Raw genomic sequence first — 21,465 nt, 5'->3', positions numbered from 1 at the left:
GAAGGTACAGACCCTGAATTGCAGAAGGGGAGGCGCAGGTTGAAGCTGCATGGGGCAGAAATGGGGTTTGCGGCGTGGGGTGGGGGAGAGGCCTGCTGTGGGGCAGGGGGAAGATGAGCTGCAAAATACCTAGAAATACTGGGACTACAGTCACAGAATCATAGAACGGTTTGGGTTGGAAGGGACCTTAAACATCATCTGGTTTCAACACCTCTTTGATGGGCAGGGACACACACGTTCCACTAGACGAGGTTGCTCAGAGCCCCATCCAACCTGGCCTTGAACACTTCCAGGGATGGGGCATCCACAGCTTCTCTGGGCAGCCTGTGACAGTGCCTCACCACCCTCAGTAAAGAATTTATTCCTAATGTCTAATCTAAACCTTCCCTCTTTCCGTTTAAAGCCGTTTCCTCTTGTCTTATCAAATAATGGGTGCGTTTGAGTTGTTGCATGAAAATACCCTGAAAAAGGAAAAAACCCCAATTCCCCAGAGTAAAAATACAGAAAAATTTTCCATTCTGAAGCTGAACCGGTAGGGTGGGGTGGCAGAAGGGAGCTGTGCCCCTCGCCTCCCCTTTTGACACAGGCGGTGCCAGTCGAGGCCGACGAGGTGGAAAGGTTGTGGGTGGATTAGGACCCTTTTCAGAAAAAAAAAAAAAAAAAAAAAAGTAACCTTTATTAAAACCAAAACAGCTGAAAAACAAGAAGGCTCCGCGGACCCCACAGCGTCGCTCCTCCCCACGGGCCGTCAGCGCGGGGAGCGGCGCCGCGCCAGGCGCTTCCTGCCGCGCCAGGCGCTTCCTGCCCCGCCCCCGCCGGGAGCGGCGCCTGCGCGCTGCCAGGGGCACCTGAGGGCGAAGGGGCTCGGCCATGGCGGCCTCCATGATCTGCGGCCGGGCGTCGGCCGGGCTCAGGGGCAGTGGTCTCCGCGCCGCGCTGGGCTCCGCCGCGGGGAAGGTACAGCGGCCGCTCGGGAGAGGGGGCGGGCCGGCGGAGCCGGGGCCGAGGCAGAGCCGGGCCGGGATCGCAGTCGCTCCCTGTGTAGCGCCGGCGGGAGGAGCGGCCGTCTCATCCCGCTCCCGCCGCCGTTCTGCCCTGCGGTGCTGGCAGGGCTGGCAGCCCTGTGCTTACCTTCGCCCCCCCGCGGGCGCTGTTCTTGCTTGTGGCAGCTCTTCCCGGCGTGGTACCGTTTCCATTCCTTTTCAGCGCTCCCCTCCCCTAACTTGCTTGGAAAACCCCATGTTTCCATCTCCGCCGTCACCTTGCCCATAGGGACAGGTCGGGCTGTGTCAGTCAAATTTTTGCAGCTCTCATCTCCGCCAGCCTCCGCTCTTGATTTCTGTGAGTGCCGTTGCGGGGCAGGGGCTTGGTTTTGGCTGCAGCACTCCTGGCAGGCAGTGCAAGCGAAGGAGCTGCGGGGGCTGCCGTGAGAGGCACAGCTGTGACACCCGGTGCCGCTCTCTCCTCCTGCCGCCTACGGGGGAGGGTCGCTGTGAGCGCCCCTCTCGTGTTACGCGCGGCCTCCCGGGGCCGGCGGTCAGTCGGCGCCTCTCCCTTGGGTTCTGTGCCAAGGAAAGGGCCTCCTGCTTGCAGGAGGAATCCTTTGGAGGTTAAATAGGCCCTGCCGATTCGCTACCTTGGAATGTCATAGTAAAGCTCTTTCGTTTGTCTGCTTGCTTATTCAAAGTGAAACAAAAAACCCCTTAAAAATCCTGTCGAATAGAAACTTCCTAATACAGGCTGATTTTTGCTTTGGTGCTTCTGCATTCTAAAGAAAAAAAAATTAATGGAAAAGTTTGTAATCGTTTTGCCATGAATTTTTTGGTGCTAATCTCTGTTCATGGATTAGCTGAATTCAGTGGGTTTGCTGTTTCATGTGTGTAAAAAACTAAGGTCTTGTTCCTGTATAGTGAAATACAGAAAAAAAGCAGCAAACGTTTTTCACTTCTGTTGCCAGTAATTTTCATGTTACAATATGCTTCTGAAATTCCTCAAGGTTATTTTCCTTACAGGTGTTTTCCATAAAGTACTTAAATGTTAACTGAATAGTCAAGGGTGTTTTAACCCTGCCCGGTCCTTGTCAGTGCTAGCAGCTTCATCAGCTCTTTTCCACTGCCCAATAAAACCTCCAAAACTAAATACCTGATTAGACATGAACGACTGATGTGGAAGGGTAGGGTTAAGTGTTCAGGTGTTTGCATTAGGATACTGACCTGTGCTTGTTGAATCTGTAGACTTTTTTTAACCTAAACAAAGCAGGCAGTTTTTCAGAACAGTCATGTTCTTTGTTGGTTTTGTTTTCTTTTTTTTAAAATTCTTTTCCTTTAGGCACTTGCTGGAGGTCCAGGAATACTCAACAATCATGGATTTCAGGTGCAACAACAGCAACAGAGGAAGCTATCGCTCCATGAATACCTGAGCATGGGACTGTTGAAGGAGGCTGGTATTTCTGTTCCACATGGAATAGTTGCCAAGACACCAGATGAAGCTTACAAAATAGCAAAAGAAATAGGTATAATATTAAAGAGAACTTTTACAAATAGGCATGGGATTGATACAAGGTGTAACTGCTTTTTCTTTATCGTGGTAAGGCATTGGTTGGAGTTCTGAATATACCTTCTCTTTAAGAGAGTCCTTCCTGTGAAGCAGCCTTCCTGTTAAGAAGGAATAGGTCAAGTATAAATTGTATTAGCCTAGACTAATATAAGTACCTAAACTTTGAGATGAGTAATAGACTCTCTGCAAATCCTGGATTTCTTTCTGCTTTCAAGCAAGCTTAAAGAAAATCTTGTGTGAAGAGCTTCAGTGGTGGTGACAAGATGTCATAGAGAGCAGAAGATGCAAAACATACCTACCTTTAGGCTGCAAAAGAAGAGTAAAGTCCTCTCCTTTGTGAGTGTGCTTTTCTGGCAGAATGCACCTGCTTCATTCAGGAGGGGAGCGCTTTGATGGCTTGTAGTTATACACTTAACTCTTGGATTTTTGGTGGAAAAAGTATCCAGTCTCATTTGCCTGTTGCTTAAATACCTTATTTAGGATGAGCTTTAATTTGGACTTGACTCTGCCTATTAATTTGCCACTTTACCTACTATGTGTACAAGTAAAATTTTTTTGTTTAATTTGCATGTAATATATAATCAGCTTCTATTGTGTTAGGCATTAATAGGTGGAGTCTTTTTGGTTGGTTGATTTGCTTGTTTGGGTTGTTTTTTAATGTAAAGTTAAAGGGTTTTTTCCCCCCTGGAAAAATATAGTAGGCTTGTCACATAGTTTTAATGAAGGGTGTTACTTGTATTCCACTTTCCTATGTACGTGCCCAAATCTCTATTTACCTCCAGATGGATACATTTGTAGTGAATCCTGAGGTTATAGGTTTTGTTAAAACCTTTTCAGTTTCATGTGTAGATTTAATTTAAGAAATGAAATCTGAAAAGATAATTTTTTTTCTGGAGCACGTTATGCTGCTTTGTAGTGTAGAAAGGAATTGAAAAGCTCTGATGTCCCAGAAATTCAGGTGTTATCTGCCTGTTTCTGTTAGAGAGTAAATGATACAAAATTATAATAATTTTATTAATATGAAAAGAAGAGGCTAAAGTACTTCTGAGAATGGTTTAAAATTCAGGCCCTCACCTTCTGTCAAGAGTGAGCTTGTAGCATGATCAGAACTTCACAAATCAGGCATACCCCTTTGCTCTATTTTAATATCTGCACAGATCTTGCTGGTAGCAAATGAGACACAACCTTTGTCTATGGCTCTTCAATCAACAGCCCAGAAACTCATAGGTCAGGGTTCTTTTGTCTTGTTCCTTGTTCGGAATGGGATCCTATAGCAAAGTAGGTACATCCAACTGCTGTTTTATAGCTCTGTGTCATCCATGTGATGTCACAGGTATTCCTCTTATCTGGAGCGTGTGACTCTGTGCAGTTTCTTGGGGATCACAGAAATGAAGCTTTGCTGTGGATGAGTTAGCATCCTTCAGTAAAGGAATTCAGCCAGATACTTTGTTGAAGTTGGTGTGTATTCAACACTGTGGCTGAGATGAGGAAAGGAAGACTTCCCAAAAGGAAGAACACGCTGAAGGATCTTGAATTTTTGAGGCATTGCTTAAACATGAGCTTATTCTAATTCGTGACAGATTATCCTTTGCTCCAGGGGTTTTCTTTGTTATTGTTGCAATTTACCCACTAGTTTTCATTTAGTATGCACTTAAAAAAAAACAACAAAACACAAACCAAACAACACAAATCTCTAGCAAAATGAAAAAAAAATTAATTTTTTTTGTCCACCTGCTTATTGTTTATTTTTGTTGTGTAAGAGTAGTTGCCAGTAGATATGAAATTATTTTTTTTCTTTTTATGTGTTAAACTGCTTTTTCAAAAGTGTCTCTAGACTGTTACAAAGACAGTTGGTAATTCTCTTTGCTCTGTTTCCGTAGCACTGAACCACATGCTCCTGATAAATTTACACAGAGCAGATTTCTGACTAAAGGTTGAGTTTGGCATTGGATTTCTTTTGCAAATACTTGACTTAGAAACTGGTAACTTTTTATCCAATGTATAACAAGTAAAAAAGTCCCATTAACAGTGATTATCCCTGTTAGCTGTGGCTGTAGGTAAATCAGTGTTACATGAACATCTCGCTTAAATTTTGAAAAAATGATCTAAGTCCTGTTCCTGAGTGTTGATAAGAGGCTGCAGCATGTCCTGATGATTGCCCCCAAGTTTATGGTTTGCTCTCAACCATGTGTGTGTTCCAGCTAGCACTGTGAACAGTTCTGATTTAGAAGCTGATACGTGTTTGTTATCAAGAACATGACTAATGAACCTAAAGACTATTTCTTGAAGAACATATGCTTTATCAGTGTGAAAGCAGAAAACAAACAGCATTTCAAATAGTGTGTTCTGCTGAGCTAGACAGCACCTATGAAAGTGTATGTATTGCTGTAACTAAGGTTTTGATGCTTCCTGACACCTTCCTCCAGTAACAGGTGTGTGGAAGGGAGTGACATATTGTATGACTGTAGCAAAGCCTGCTTTTGTTTTGAAGCATATATTTCTATTCATGGTGATTTGAGAAGTAAAACTTTTAAAGTCATTAATATCTTGAAGAAGCTTTTGTGTTCCAGTAGTTTTGTCGGATTTTCAGATAATGAATCCCACATGTTTATGGTAGAGTGTCAAATTTTAGAAAAAAGCTGTACAGAATATGAGATGTTGAGAACTGAGTGCATAACATTTCACTTTTCTACATCAAAGTTTTTGAAAGGAGACTAAAAGCAATGGAGTCTGCTGCTTTTGCTACTGCAGTTTGAGAGATCTAGTTCAACTCCATATCTATGTGGTTTATAAAGAATGTTCTATTTTTGGTATGCTTTGGTATGACTCCAATAATTGGCTTGGCCGTATTGCTGCTGAAAGTTCCGTGATTAATAGATGGTTTTTTTTCAGACCTCTTAAGGTATTTTCAATGTTATTAAAACCTTTTAAGTTCTTTTTGATGTTATTTATTTATCCATCCGTTGCTTAGGCATACAACTGTGTCTGTTTAAAAACAAAAAACCAAAAAAGTAATTTGTAAACCTGGGTAGATTTATAAATAGAAGTTTTTCTCTCAGGCTTGATTTAGTTAGAAATCAAAGTTTAGTACAATGTATGAAAGAATTTTTTCAGGTAAAGTGCTTTTTCTTTATTAGCTCTTCAAAAGAAAGGTATTCCAGGGACTGTGGCACAATAGCTAGGGTGTTTTCTTCCCTAGTATGTGCCACACTTTCCTTGGTAGTCTGTGGTTAAGTTGTTGGGGTTTTTTATTTGTTCTATGTTGTACTGAAAGCTCATGTCTAGATTTTGTTCCCAGTATTTTTTTGGTTGTTTTGCCATTATCAGTTTTCCCCATTGGTCAATTACCTGCTTGACTATATTATCTAATGTCTTTTAGGTTATCTGTAGAGTCTGAAACTCCAGAGTGTTTGTTCAGATGCTGTAGGACATGGATGATGATCTAAAATGGCAAATTTGTGCAGAAATCCCCCAGGTGTTAAAAAAATCATGCAGTTACGTTTCTACTTACCTTGTCAAAATCTCAGGATAACCAGCAGTAGCAGGTAGTAATTCAGAAACCAAACGTACTTAAATTCTGGCAAATGTTACCTTTTTGACATCTGAAGCTTACATTTTGCTTCAGCTTTTGCTTTCTTCTGTAGTGCTTCACTCCTTTGAAGTTAAAATATCAAAACATGTTGTTGATGATAATTCACTAATTAAAGTAAACTTGTCTAACCAGCAGATTCAAATTTTGACCTCTGTATTTTAATTGCTTGACTTAGGCTGTTGCCAAAACCAAACCTGTCTTGTGAGCTGATGACGAACTTGATGCGGTTGATTAACGTCAGGAAGTATTTGAGTAGAAAATATTTTATAATAGCAAAACATCTGTTTACTCTCCTGACTGGTATGGTCCTTTCAATGAAAGTATGAAGATTCCTGGCACATAATTATTTCAGAAGTTATACTTTTGAGTCTTTGAACACTCAAAAGTTTCAAATGCTGAAAAAAATGTGAATTTGAAGTTAAAATTCTAAATTCTAAAATTATAAGTTAAAATTCTAAAACTATACTTACTAACAAAATGCAGACTGTACATCTGAAGAGATCCTCTGAATGCCTCTATTGAGAGAAGTAGGGTCAGGATATTATTTAGGTTGACACTTCTGTTGTTAGTTACAAGCCCATCTTTTTACTTCCTAATGCCAGCAAATACAACTGTATTGTTTAAACTGTTACTGTATCTGTGTAACAAAAAAAAAAAAATAGTTTGTGTTAAACCGGAGAGTTACTTTTTCTGGTACAAGAACTTTGAAATACAGACTACCTGAGGCAAAAGTTATGTGTCTCTGTCTCTCTCCCAGGATGCGTTCCAGTTGAATGTTAGTTGAGAACTTGGTTGACACTTGTGTTATTAACCTGTCACTGCCTTCTATTGTTGTCTTGTCAGAGTAGTTAGGCTTGCATAGTTATCATGAAGGCATCCGTAATATGTGGAATGCAGTATTGCTGCTGCAATTGGTGTTGGGCAGAGAAGTGGCTATTAATGCGATTTGACAAGAGTCAGAACAGAAACTTGTAAAGCAGAACGTTTCCATAAAGTTTGTCCTGAACACATCAGCGCTAAGTCAGCATTCTGCTGATTTCGGACGCCTGTCCTCATTGGTATCTACTCTTAATTTTCTAAACAATTCCTAATTTTTTTTCAGGCTGTGCTACTTGTATGTGCACTTAGTGCTGACTACCATTAACATGGAAACATGATGCTTAACACATGCTTGTTCTGAGATTTGTGCCTTGGCCCGTAGCTTGCCAACCTTGGACGGTATCTGTGCTGATGTTCTATTGCCCTGTGTTAAGGCTTTACGGTTTGTTACTGCTGCTGAAAGCTGAAGTCCTGCTCACTGAAGTGTCCCTGTGCATGTGCTTGGCACACGGCGCATAAGTCTGCAAAAGTACTGTCTGCTGGATGAGCTTTTGCCTTCAGGGAATTGTTCTTCTCAAGGCATGATCATACAATTGCTTGTGCTGGCACAAGAAAAGTCTGGAGGGATTATGTTTGCTGGTATAAACTGTCCTGGCTTTGTATGTGGGTTCCTGCTCTAGGGCAGAAACTGCTATATTTTATTAAAACAAAAGCCTAGCAGTATTTCAAAGCCATGTAAGCAAAACACAAGGGCACAACTGTTGATACTGAATAGAAAACTATGGTAGCTGCTGGTTTCTGATTTTTTTCCTTGAATTACTGTGTATCAGCAGTTCTCTGTGTCAGATTGTGTGACAGTGCTGAAGCTCTAACACTGCACAAGGGGTGTATGAGCAAACATTTCTGTCCCCTAGTTTTAGGGTAATTTTATATAGGAGCTGTGGGAAAAAATGTTTATTGAACAATAAACTTCCTGCATGGTGGCTTAAATTATGGTTTTCTTGGGACATATTATCTTAAGTTTTGTTTCAGATACATTTGTGCAGCTTAATTGCTTGTAAACATAGCTGGTTAAATAAACCTTGAAGTGTTATGTGTTTATGCAGTCAAACAGCTAGTTTGCTTGGAGTGCTGTAGGAAAACAATTTACAAATCATTAATTTCGTGCTCATTTAATGACACGGTTGTTGCATAAGGGATAGTACAATGAAGTTATAGCCAAACTGATTGTGAAAAGTCAAAAGTTGTTCTTCTCACGCTTTTTTTCAGATATTGACAAAGTTTAATGATGTATAATAATGACATTTTTAAAAAATATCTTATGGAATCAGGGGAATGATGCATTTAGCCCAATACTCTACCTAAAGATAAAAGAACATAGTATTTAGGGCAATTGTTAGCCTACCTGTTATTGCTGTCCATTACCCCTCATTTCCCTTCAGCATTCATATTTGTTGTCTTAGAAATATCAGAGGGAACATCTCTTCTCAGTTTCTTTTGACTCTTCTGTTCTTCTTTCCCATCTCCTGGCAGGCTTCATCATCTTTTGTGTAAAGAAGGGTCTTTTTTCTTGTACCATTTTAAAAATCGACCTCCCTCGGTAGGTTGCTTTTGTTCATGGGTGACGTTGAGCACAAACTGGAATGAATGATGTACATATAGTTCACAGAATCACAGAATATGCTGAGTTGGAAGGGACCCACAAGGATCATTGAGTCCAGCTCCTAGCCCTGCAGAGAACCATCCCCAAGAGTTACACCACAGTGGAGTGTTCTTGTTCTATCCCCCTCGGGTATGGCTGAAGACTGTAATCGTGTTCTTGCTTTCTTCCCCTTTGATACACGTAAAGAAGTGCTAAGCTCCTTTAGTCTTTTCCTGTGAGGGTATCTCCTAATTTCAGTGATCATCCTAGTAGCCAGAAAAAACTTCTATGTCCAGAGCTAAATGTAATGTTCCAGCTGAGATCTTACTGGAGCATTAGTTGGGATCTAGCTTTGACTTGCTCGAATTCTGGTCTTTATTTCTAGAAGGAGTGACCACCACAAAGAGGTGCCTTTGGGTGAACTTTTGGCTTTCCTGAAAACTTCTCTGTAGTAGCAGCTTTTTAGCTTCTGGCCTTATTGTAGGAAATGAAAAGTGGAGTGGAGAAATAGGACTCTCTCTTCCGAACTTACAAGTGGACTGTAAGTTAAATCTTTTTGTCTTGATTGATAAGTATATTGCTTCTGAAACATTGTCAGATCTTCCATGGAAACCTCAAAATAGTAAAATAATGCTGTGAATATATTAGATCTTAAATATTTCAGGCACTTCAAATCCTTGTAGAGGAGCCCTGGTAGATTACTCTATGAGCAAATGAACAAGTGTTAGGGGATGGGTTTTGTTAACCTCTTTAAAGATAAGAAAGTATTTTCCTCTCTTTTTTATTAACACTGAGAATTTGTGTTCCTTGTAGATACAGGGTAAATTGTTTTCAGGTGGATTGAACTTTAATCCTGCATGTTGGAGTACATGGATTCATTTATCCATGAAGCTGCTACTTACAGTCTTATTTATACATGAGGCTTAGTGTTTCCTAAAGCAGGCTTGGTACTTAGAGTAACTGAGTAAAATTTAAGTCTTGTGTGGCTTTATCAAGTATCTTACTTGATTGCCAGTACTTGGTAGCTTTAAAAAAATAGTTATCTTCAGGAAGTGAATTAGATGTTAGGTCATAGGCTGTAATAAGTTGATATACTTATGTGTTTATAACCTTCATGCTTCTTGTGGGAAAAAAAGGGCTTTAAATTTGTTGTGAATTCAGAGATCTGTTGTTAGGTAGATGGTCAAGAAGTAAAATCAACCAGTAGCTAGTTGGGAGTAGTAACTTGAGTATTCCCTTTGTTTATAGCCTCCCTAGCTTGTGATATTATGCAAGTTAAGTTTTACCTGTTAAGACAGGGTGCAGGTCAAAATAGGAATCAACACAACTTCTTTATGTCTGCCGTAATCTTCCTCAGTATGTGTAGTGGCTAGTTTTGCCTGAGTACTGTAATTTTTCTTAGGCTTTTCCATGGTTCCCTTTTCATATCCAAGAGAACAACAAGTTCTTTCTTTGCTCAGAAAGACCAGAGTGGCTCATCTAATAGTGGCATGAGAGGAGATGGGATGTGCTGAACAAATGTGAAAACATCTTGCAGTCTAGTTGCTCTCTGTACTCTAAGTGAACTTGAATAATAAGTCAGGACTTAGCTTCTCTTCCTTTATCACCTTAAATGACTTATGAACTTTTTTCTTTGCTTTTAATATTTCAGAATACCCCAGTTTCATTTTAATTATATTCTCATACTTTACTTTTTAAACATTTAAAGCCAGCTAAAGGGCTTACTTTGCCTGTTCTTGGAAAAGTAGTGGATTTGTTTAGGCCTCCAAATTCTGCAAAGCACTCAAGCTTATGCATCAGTGCTCTGCTGAAAGCTGTAGACCTGCAAGCTGACTTGGTAAGTGCTATAGTTGCATATCATTGCTGGGAAGATTGTGATTACAGAAATAGGGTATTTGTACTTGATTGAGGAAAATCTTGGATTATGGTGTGTCAGGTATTCAGTTTCATCTTGTTAATAGTCTATGAGATGCTAACCATTTCTGACTGGGTGCTTAATCACTTGTGATTCAAACACATGTTAAAGATGTATCAGAACACTCAAAGTACCAACACTTCTGGATACTACGTGACCAAGGTTTGTTCATAGAGCAGCCTAAAGTTGCAATGTGTAGATTATTTGAGACTTTTGGAATAATCTGTGTGAGCTACAATACAGTCTTCAATTTACACGTTTGTGTTTTGAATGGTGGGAGTGGAGACGGGGGGATAAAATTAAAGCAGCCTTTATTATTCTACTTGGGACAATTTGTTTTAGTAGTCACAGATGACAATTTTTTGGGTTTTCTTTTGTTCTAGGTACAAAGGATCTTGTGGTAAAAGCACAGGTTTTAGCTGGTGGTAGAGGAAAAGGAACATTTGAAGGTGGCCTTAAAGGAGGAGTGAAAATAGTTTTTTCGTAAGTTTTTTCTAAATTATCCAACCAAGTGGAAAAACTTAAAAGTTTCACATTATCAATTGAACCTATTGCTTTCTTGAAAACAAGTGTTTTAATTCTTAACCTTAAAATAACAAAAATTAGATAAGATTTTTTTAATGCTACTTCTGTTTTTCCAGCAGTTTCTGTGTCACATTCTGAGCTTCTTTTATTCTAGTCCAGAAGAAGCGAAAGATATCTCCTCCCAAATGATTGGAAAGAAGTTGTTTACCAAGCAGACAGGAGAAAAGGGCAGGATATGCAATCAAGTATTTATCTGTGAGCGCAGATATCCCAGGAGAGAATACTATTTTGCAATAACAATGGAAAGGTCTTTTCAAGTGAGTAATATGAGAAATAGAAGTAAGCTAGTTAACTTGTTTTAACTGAATTTTCAAAAAATCAACAAAACTGTTTATTGTACTGTTGTTCACTTGCTTGCTTTTGAAAATCAAAAGTATATATGAGCTAAATTTTGTTTTCTAATATCTCTGACTTTATGATTGCCTTAGTTTTGTAGTGCTTTAAAGATTTAAATGCTACAGTTTAAATTTACGGGATAATAAATGAGCATCGGTAGTCCCAGCTGAAGTTCAGAGTCACATGGCTGAAGGGGAAATGGGTGGAATGAGGGGGTTATTTTCATTTTGGTTGTAGCTTGCACCTACTACTGGATGCCCGTATTGGCTGTATTTTTAAACTAAGTTCTCAGTGTGTATGGGTATGTCCCTCGATTTTGAGAGTGCTGGTAGCTTTCTTATGCCAGTGCTCTTCAGGAAGTGGTAAGAAGATTTGGGCCTACAGGTCTGTCTTCAGAGCTTTCAGGAAAATGAATACCACAGTTTTTTCTGCTTGTATGAACTCTATGTGTGGGCATGTAGTTTTTTTAGGCTACATTTCAAGCCAGGTTACTGAAATGAGTCAGTGTTTTCTGACAAACAAGTGTTCTACTGTGGAGCATAGAGCATGACTTGGTAAATAATTTTAATGAAGCTGGGATAAAACAGATCTTGGAACTTTTATTTTTCTGAAGCTCAAAAAAAACGGGGTTTTTGTTCAGATGCATCTGTTCAGATGCTTCAGAGTTTTCAGAGGCGCTGGTTTTGGTAAGTGGAATATTTCTGGTGGGAGTATGAAATGATATTCTGTGGAGGAATTAGAAAACTAGCCGTGCTCTAATTTTTTGGTGACAGTATTAGGAATTAAATATTGTATTTGCTCCCTTCTCTTCCTGTGGAGTATTCTTTTTGATAGGAAAGCATCAGTTGTTTTGGATTTTAGTACAATTATGTGACCTAGGCACCTACCTATTTGCTGTAATAAAGCAGGGAAGACTGAAATGTTGCTGGATGAGCCCCAGATTTGCCACAGGGTGGCGCTATAATGCTGTGAATGAACAGATTTAGACTCTTAAAATTGTGTAAGCAATAAGCAGGGATCCTTATGGAAATAAAATTTACTGTAACTGATTTAAGCAAATTAGATAAAGAAGGGAAACACGTTTTCCTGACTTGTTCTTGCTCTTGTATGAAAAAGAAATCTTATTTGTGTATATTGAGTACACTGTGTGGGCTATTGCCTTGTGATAGGGATATGCTTTGTTTTTATTGCTGACTTCATAAGTTATTTTTTTAAATGTGCTTGTAGTTGCTGTAACTTGCATAGGATGCTTGTGGTGAGGAAATACCTTTCAAAAGAAGGAAGTGTGAGGATTGAATAGCACACAGTGTTTATTCCTCATGTTGCAAACCTCTTTTTTTAAGGGGGAAGAAAGACTAAAATAGTCAGCTGAAACTGGAACTTGGTGACGTGGATTTTATTCGCCAACAGGGGTTTATGCTTTAAGCAAAAGTGTTCACTTCAATTGTTATTTTATGAAGTGTTTGTAGCTTCCTGACAGTTCAAGATACGAATATCCAGAAATGTTGTGTTCAGCCTTGTTATTAGATGCAGGATAATTTGCCAACTATATATTTCCATTTGGAAGGATGGTAATGGGAGGGGAATGGTATGATTATTAAGCATGTTCTCTGAACCAGGGTCACATTAGCTATAATTAATTGTCAACAGTTATAAAGCTGTTTAATGTTTAAGACCTCTGCTGATAAGTACACCCATGCTTTAGTACACCCCTGGTCATAATCCATGCTTGAGTGCTGATAAGGGAAGGTAGGTTGAGGTGATACAAGTGAGTGCGTTTTAACAGTGAACTGGAGGAGAGAGTTTTAGGTTCCACGATAGCAAGTCCTTAATGCTTTTGTTGAGATTTAGGCAGCTTAAAAAAACCCCAAACAAAAAAATTGCTGCAAATGCTATCATTGCTGGTTTCCTGATTTCTTTTATTATGGAATCATTCAGTGCTGTTTTGTCAGAACTCCATGACTTACTTTCAGTGATTGCTGTAGTTGCTGAACAGGTGTGGGTTTGCAGTAATTTATCATTAGATTTTGCACACTTACATTTGTCCTTGGAGTTGGAGCATGGCAGAATGAATAAATGAATGCCTGGTGTTTGATCAGTGTTTGTATAGGGGTTAGTGGAGAACATGGAGATGAGAAAGTTGTTCTTTCTCTAGTAACAACCTAAAAGATAAAATGCATATGGTTACTAAGTTGAGTCTTTCTATCAGAATTTAAAACTAGTGTGTCTGTGTTAACTGCTCTGTTGTTTTAGTGGACACAAAGGACAGTTTTCCTTTTTAAAAGGAATTAGACCCAACATACACCTTAAAATTTGGAAAGTGTTATTAAAAGGTTTTATATAGGAGTATTGAGAAGATAATAACACTCTCCTCAGAGGATACAAGTAAAATGCTCAAATAAAAAAAAAATTCTTACAAGGTTTTATTGCTGTAAGTTATCATGTGGGAAGAGCTGAGTTTCGATTTTGTGGTATAAAATTACTTATGCCTTTTTTTTTTCCCTCTCTGTTTTAGGGTCCTGTGCTGATAGGCAGTTCTCAGGGTGGTGTTAATATTGAAGATGTTGCTGCAGAGAATCCTGACGCGATAATTAAGGAACCCATTGATATAGTAGAAGGCATAAAAAAGGAGCAAGCTGTTAGGGTAATTGTTAATGTGGGACAGTACACATTATCAAGGATGGGAGGGCTGCTTCTAAATTTTGTAAAGTTTATGTGCATTCAACCTACTGAGTTGTCATAAACACTTTTTTGAAACAGATTTGAACTAGATACTTGAGTATTTTCAGGTGATAGTGTAAATCCAACTACTTGGCAGTGCTTTATCTAGCTTTTATATGGGTTTGTAAAGGCATGTGATAATAAATTTTTACTAGCTGTGTTTTAGGATAAGTGCAGTGTTTTGTATTGAAAACAATCTTTTCAAACTTGAGAGTTACTCTTTTGTTTCCCCCAGGTAGACAGGACAGGTTCTACATCTGTAAATTCAATCGACACTGAAATAGTAGCTAAACTGAGACACCGCTAACATGAATTAACCGATAACCAATCTTTTATTTTCAGCTTGCCCAGAAAATGGGATTTCCTCCTAATCTCGTGGATGAAGCAGCTGAAAATATGATCAAATTATATAATCTCTTTCTGAAATATGATGCTACCATGATAGAAATAAATCCTATGGTGGAGGATGCATCAGGAGTTGGTAATGTTTCTTACTCGTATGCTTCATGTACCACCTTGGTGTTTTTGTAAATCTTGCTTGCTTTGCACTGCTAAAACTTCAGCTATATACAGCAAGAGGACTTAACCTTAACACGGTATGGTGAAAACCAAATTAAATACAGCAAATAAATTTGGCAGTCTAAACATAGTAGATATCTGTTCTAAATTGCTAAGTAGGATCTTAAGTTTAAGCAGCTTCCTATTTTAATTTTTCAAGGTTTTACTTTTTAAAGAACACATCTTCCACTCTTGAGTCACTACCCAGGATAAGGCATTCATGGAAATTAGGTCTTTTCCAAATTCATGAATTGAAACTTGAGCCATCTCATGTATCCAGAACTGGTACTGTAAAGGTAACCGGAATAGTAACACCTTCTAGACATCTCCTGCCTTTACTATTCAGGCATCAGAATGACTGAATGATTGGGTTTGATGTATTAAAAGACATTACTGATGTATTAAATAATACCTTGATGGGTATCAGTTTTTTAGCATATGCAATTGCAGAATAGTTATCTAATATTCAATCACAACTAATTCCCCTCTTGATAAAGAATAAATCTGTAGAGAATATTTGTACTTGAACTCGGGTGCCACACTTTTAAATTTTAAACACAAATGTAGCCCTTTGATCAAAGTTTGTAATTATTGTTGCTGAGCATTCCAGATTTTCCACGTGACCTGCCACATCTAAGTAAAACTTAGTTTTGTGTGTTTTCTCCCAACACCTTTATTTCTTCCAACTCAGACATGTATTTCATTGTGTTTGTGTGTGCTTACATGCATGCATCCACACTATATATACTTAATCTAAAAGCAAAAAACCCTCAAACCAGAGATCGTCTGTAAGAATTAATTATATGCTAATTACTGAAGCATAATTTGTCCAGATTTATCAAACAGCTCGTTGTTAACTTTTTTAGTTTTAGAGTGTCTCAAGAAACAGTTATCCTCCTTTTTGTGCAGTTAAAGGTATTTAACTGATTGTGTGGGTAAACTGGAGAGAATCTTGTATTTACTTGCAGTGCTAAGTGTGTCTTTTCTGCAAGTCTTTTTGCTTGGACTGTATTAGCTATCTGCCAAGTTTGGCTTAACATACTTTAACACATTCATGTAGCAGTTGAGCTTTATTCTGATATTAAATGATGGTTAGTTGTGGGGTTTTTTTTTCCCTTTCAGTGATGTGCATGGATGCAAAGATAAACTTTGACAGTAATTCAGCCTTTCGTCAGAAGAAGATCTTTGATATGCAGGATTGGACACAGGAAGACCAAAGAGACAAGGATGCTGCAAAAGCAGATCTCAACTATATAGGATTGGATGGAAACATAGGCTGCTTAGGTATGCTCTATTTAATGAATTTCAAATGACCTAATGGATTTATAAACCGAATTCCTAAATGTTATCTTTATTCTCATGTAGTCAATGGTGCTGGTTTAGCTATGGCCACAATGGATATAATTAAACTTCACGGCGGAACTCCAGCAAACTTCCTTGATGTTGGTGGTGGTGCTACAGTGCAGCAAGTGACAGAAGCCTTTAAGCTTATTACCTCTGATAAAAAGGTGAGGAAAGAGTTGGCGTATCGAGGTCCTACACAATGGCAAACAGGCTGGGATTTGGAAGACAATGCTTAGTGCATGCTCTCCAGAAAATATGATTTTATAAGAGTAGAATTAGAAAGGGAAAAAGATGGAGATGTTAGTTTAATCTTGATGCAGATAAAGGAGGCATGAAAACCTATTGCATTTTCTCACTTTTTAAAAAATAGGTTCTTTGGCTGTATACTGAATAGACAGTTTTGTGTTTTTTGGTTGAAGTTAGAGCTGTATTTGAATCGAGAAATCTTGGAGTTGGGAACTCCCACAGACCACTGTTCAAACAGAAAGCAGTATTCAGATGGGTTTCCACTTTTTTTTTCTTTTGCAGCTAGGTCTGCTTCGTGTATAGTGTTGTAGAGATGAATGTTTGCTGTCCTGTGCACAAACAACTTTCTAAAGTACTGGTTATGTGTAATGTAAGATAAAATAACTTTGTAATGGGCTTGGGAAGGGCATTAGTGTTTCATCCTAATAAAGTTTATCAGAAATGTTTGCATGTTATTAAAATAATAAATCAGTTGAAACTAGAGGAAAAATTTTACTGTTCCAGAAAAATAATGTGAGGACTGGAATGATGGTCTGCATAAGAGATGCTTATCTCAGTGGAAACTTGGCAGTTTGGGCCTTTTTAGAAAGAAAGAAAGTATTAAAAAAGGGGTAACCGAAAAAGGTGGGAGTAACTTGCAAAACCTGGTGATGATATGCTACTTTTGCACAAGAATGTTGGGCACCACTTGCTCATCTTTAGAAGGGACCAGAAACAAATAGTGAGTGATTTAACATAGGAGCTTAGTCTCTGCCTCATTGGAAAGACTTTTATTACCAAATGCAGAGTCTGGCACACGCTGCAAGAGTGTTTAGAATCACTGAACCATTTAGATTGGAAAAGACCTTGAAAATTCAATCCAACCATAAGTCTAACACTACCCACTTCTGTACTAAACCTTGTCCCTAAGCACCATGTCTACAAGTTCTTTAAGTAACTTCAGGATTAGGGGCTCAACTGCTTCCCTATACAGCTTGTGCCAATGCATAACAACACTTGAGGGGAAGAAATTTTTCCCAATAGTCAATCTAAAAATCACCTGGTGCAACTTGAAGCCATTTCCTCTTGTTTTACTGGTTGTTATTTGGGAAGAAAGACCAACCCCCACTTCACTACACAACCTCCTTTCTATGGCTCTCTAGTTGTAGAGAGCTGTAAGGTCCCCCTGAACCTCCTTTTCTCCAGGCTAAACAACCCCAGCTCCTTCAGCCAGTCCTCATAGGACTTGTTCTTTCTTCAGATTTTCCCAGCAAACTGATGGAATGGTGAGGGACACAGGCACAGAACATCTAAATTGCAGAGAGAAAAGGAGAGAACAAGGGAGAATCTGGGGGTTGGTGATCTGGGACAAGTTTTTGGGATGCCATTTCTCTGCTGATGTATGGACAGAAGGTGTCCAAACAGATATAATACAACTTTTCCTTTCTGCCTTCTTTCAGCTGCTCTCTCTTTTATCAAAAAATGATGACTATAACTGAGATTCCTGGTGCTGAAAGTCAAACAACTGTGCAGCCTGCTTGTGACGTGGACTGCAGTCTGACTGGCACTCGGGGTTCAGTTCAGGGCTAGTTTGGAACAGCCTTCTGGGATGTCAGTCTAAGTTGCTTTTGCCCATCAGTAGCAGAAGCGATAATGATGTAACAAGATGAGCTAGTCTGATTGCAAGATAAGGAGAACCAAGTTACTGTTCATTAATCAGTTGCAATGGAATGTTTTGTGCTGTTAAGTTTATTCTGTCCTCCAAGGCTGTTTATCCATTTTGGCTCCTGCTTTATTTAATTTTTCACCATTAACTGTGATTTTCTTACCCTTCCTTTCCACTGCTTGAGTAGGAAAAAGACTATCCTTTAGCTGTCAGCTTAGTCCTCTTGAATAAAGTTTAGTTCAGATAGCTTAACTCTAAGCATGCTAATTTTTTTGTGAAGTGTGTGAACGCTCTTTTGTGTAAGAATTTTCTAAATTTTCTCTGTTCTTTAGTGCAACATCTTCAGTATGTGGAGGTACTGGTGTGGGAGGTACCTCTGCTGGGAGTACTGTTAGAAATGGAAAGACAAGCAGTTGATGAGTTTGATTTCCTGAAGCAACTGTTCTGCTCTGTGTTATACTGTATGTTTTGCTGTACTTTATAGAACTGTGCTTTTGTTGCCACTGTTCTCTAGAACAGAAATGTTCTGCGTCTTTTGCAGAATCCCTTAATACATTTAAAGAGCTTGAATTTTTCTTAGGCTGAAAGGTTGAGTGGTGCTTTTATCTGATGTGCTTTTGGCCGTTTTTAACAGGAATATTGTCATTGATTCTGTAGGTACTGGCTATTCTGGTAAATATTTTTGGTGGCATTATGCGATGTGATGTTATAGCACAAGGCATTGTTATGGCAGTAAAGGATTTGGAGCTAAAAATCCCTATTGTGGTACGGTTGCAAGGTGAGTGTGCTTCATATATATTTGAATATATTTCTGTCCATATTGACAACTATTACTGAGCTTGTATATTGTAAGTTGAAGTCTATGGAAAAGTATGGCAAACCCTGAGTTTAGATGGTGGGGATTGGCGAGTTAATAAAAAGAGGCTTACTACTTTGAAACTACTAAAGGTGTCTTTTAAATTTATTCACTAACTTTTGGAAGACATTCCCTAGTAGTAGTACTCTCCTGTTCAATAAGTGGCATTTTATCTGTTTCTTAAGGTACACGAGTTGATGATGCCAAAGCTTTAATAACAGCTAGTGGCCTCAAAATCCTTGCATGTGATGACTTGGATGAAGCGGCAAAAATGGTAAGATAGCTGGTTATGAATATTCTTTTCAGAACGTAGCATCTGTTGCAGATTTTGATAAGTTGAAACTCTGTTCAATCAACTTAAGGTAGCTTAGGATAAATCAGTGTCAGTTGTTATTATCAGAACCTGAAGCAAATGTTTAACAACTTACTAAGTACATAGTTTGTCAGGGAAACAACTATGCGGGCAGAACCTACTGAACCCCAGAAACCAAAACCAGACCAATAATCAGATCAGTCTCTCCTCTTGGTAGCGGAGTGGCTAAGAGCTTAACTTTATTAATTTTGAGAAAATATTTAAATTGAGGTGGATGAAAAAATGCAATGTAACACTTCCTTTGATACACCACTGTATTTCAGTCTGCATGATTAAAACCGTAGTTGATCATCCTGTTGATCTAATTATCATAAGATAATTAGAAAGTTAGACAGACACATTGTTTGTGATTTTTTTTTTGGTGTGTGTTTTGCCTTGCTTTGTTTTTGCAAATCACATTAGAAATATGTAGCAACAGTGAAGATGAAAATTTTTGATCTGCAGAAAGTTAGAAGGCATCTGATGGATTTTTTTATCATGAAGAAACACATTTCTGAGTCTTTTTTTTTTCTAGAGAACCACTTACTCAGTTATAACATTTCATTCTAAGCAAGAAATAATTCAGAGAGATTTAGAGTTGTTATGCAAGAGAAGATGAGGCTTCATAAGGTATCAAAATAAGATCCAGAAATGCTTGCAACAAAAACTCAGAGAAGAAATAGCTCTAGATATGTAGACTCTCTTGTGAGCGGGTACCCCAACAGCTCCTAGGATAATAGGGTGGCACATAAAATTTAAAGCTTTTAGCATTTTGTCAAGATATTTGGTTGTAAATGAGAAACAAACATTATTATCTCAGATGTTTTCTAGAAGACCTGACTATTTTTCATTTAAAAGTTGGTTAAGAAGTACTGAACTAGGTAATAATCCTACCCCCACCCCCCCTTCATGATCTACTGATGATTCTCTGGCATTCCTTTGTTTAAAAAGATTGATCCAGCTCAGTCAAGTTAGGATTGTTTTGAAATTAAGTCGTTGTTTCTTGTTTTTCAGGTGGTGAAGCTGTCTGAAATAGTAAGCTTAGCAAAGCAAGCTCAGGTGGATGTTAAATTTCAGTTGCCAATTTGATCTGAGAAATGTCATGCCAGTGTCTAACATGTTCTCTGAAATACTGTGTTCTGTGGGATATTTTTAATTTTTCTTTTTATGGAGGTATTGATTGACAGGCGCACAAACTTAAGTATCTGGTCATTAATGTTAACATTCAGAATGGTCAGAATTCTTGTAAAAGCATGTATTGCTGATACTTAGTCTCTCTTTGTTGTTATTCTCAAGCCTCCAGCTTTTGCTGCAGAATGTCACTTGCAATATACTTCTGCGTTGTCCAAAGTAAAGCTTCTGGTTGGAAAATAATAATTCTGAATAAATTTTTGAAGTTACTTTACTTGTAAATTTGTATTAGCCTTGGTTAAAAGTAAATATGACTGGATTATCTAGTTGTCCATGTGGAGAAATGTATTGAAACGGTATTTTATGTTGGAGACAGTTGTACTTAGCAGTACGATGGACATGAGCAAATCAATCATTATTTATGAACAGATGCATTTGAACTTGATCAGAACTATTTTTAGAAGTCCTTCACTGAAGTAACTGGTAACTCTTCTGGACAACGTGTTAAATCACTACAAAATATACTGTAGCACTTAGATTTTCACAGTTTCTGGTCTTCGCAAAAAAGCATTGTGTAGTTTTATATATGAACAAGCATTTACCAAACTTCAAGGAGACAGGATACGTAGATAATTAAAATGTCTCTTGTACATTGCTAATAAAATTGTACATTAATAAAATATCTCCCAAAACTTTTACTGGCTTTTTCTTTATTTGTTTCCATTTTGAAAAATTGCATATGGATTAAACCATAATTTAAGATAGCAAACTAAAAGCTTTTTAGGAATAAAGTTACAGTGGCATACATTAGTTTTTTTCCTCCTTGAAATGCATTGTGTGATTAAAACCATGTGAACGAACGTGTGTTGAAAAGCTTGGACAGATATCATGCATATAACATCCTTCTAAAGAGTCCATAACTGATCTCTGCACAAATAAATATGCAGGAAAGTATTGCTTTTTGGGGAAATATTGCTTCTAACAAATCTAGTATTAGCCATTAATTATTCTTACCTTACTTATACCACCAGTGCTGTTGATTTTGTCAGTACATTGAACTTGGAACTTGGATGATGATCTTTTTATTCAGTACTCATTTTTTGTTTGTGTTTTGTATCTGCTTTTGTTTAAAATGTTAGATTCTTGACTAATGATAGTGTAGTTTTA

General features: G+C 38.3%; 1 protein-coding gene across 1 annotated transcript; it reads left to right on the top strand.

Annotated features, from left to right (window-relative positions):
- Positions 1-831: 831 nt before the first annotated feature.
- Positions 832-20,994, top strand: SUCLA2 (succinate-CoA ligase ADP-forming beta subunit). Its single transcript, XM_027890799.1, has 11 exons — positions 832-957; positions 2,329-2,512; positions 10,908-11,007; positions 11,204-11,366; positions 13,961-14,089; positions 14,509-14,647; positions 15,847-16,008; positions 16,090-16,232; positions 18,617-18,737; positions 19,001-19,089; positions 20,182-20,994. The coding sequence occupies exons 1-11, from the start codon at positions 871-873 to the stop codon at positions 20,254-20,256; spliced, it is 1,392 nt and encodes a 463-aa protein (XP_027746600.1). The 5' UTR covers positions 832-870; the 3' UTR covers positions 20,257-20,994.
- The last annotated feature ends 471 nt before the right edge of the window (positions 20,995-21,465 follow it).

Source organism: Empidonax traillii, unplaced genomic scaffold (genome assembly GCF_003031625.1).
Source record: "Empidonax traillii isolate 1590-97213 ecotype Southwest subspecies unplaced genomic scaffold, ASM303162v1 scaffold298:size702513, whole genome shotgun sequence".
Lineage (NCBI taxonomy): Eukaryota > Metazoa > Chordata > Aves > Passeriformes > Tyrannidae > Empidonax > Empidonax traillii.
Note: the sequence above shows the minus strand (reverse complement) of the source record. Positions and strands in the feature narration are given on the sequence as shown.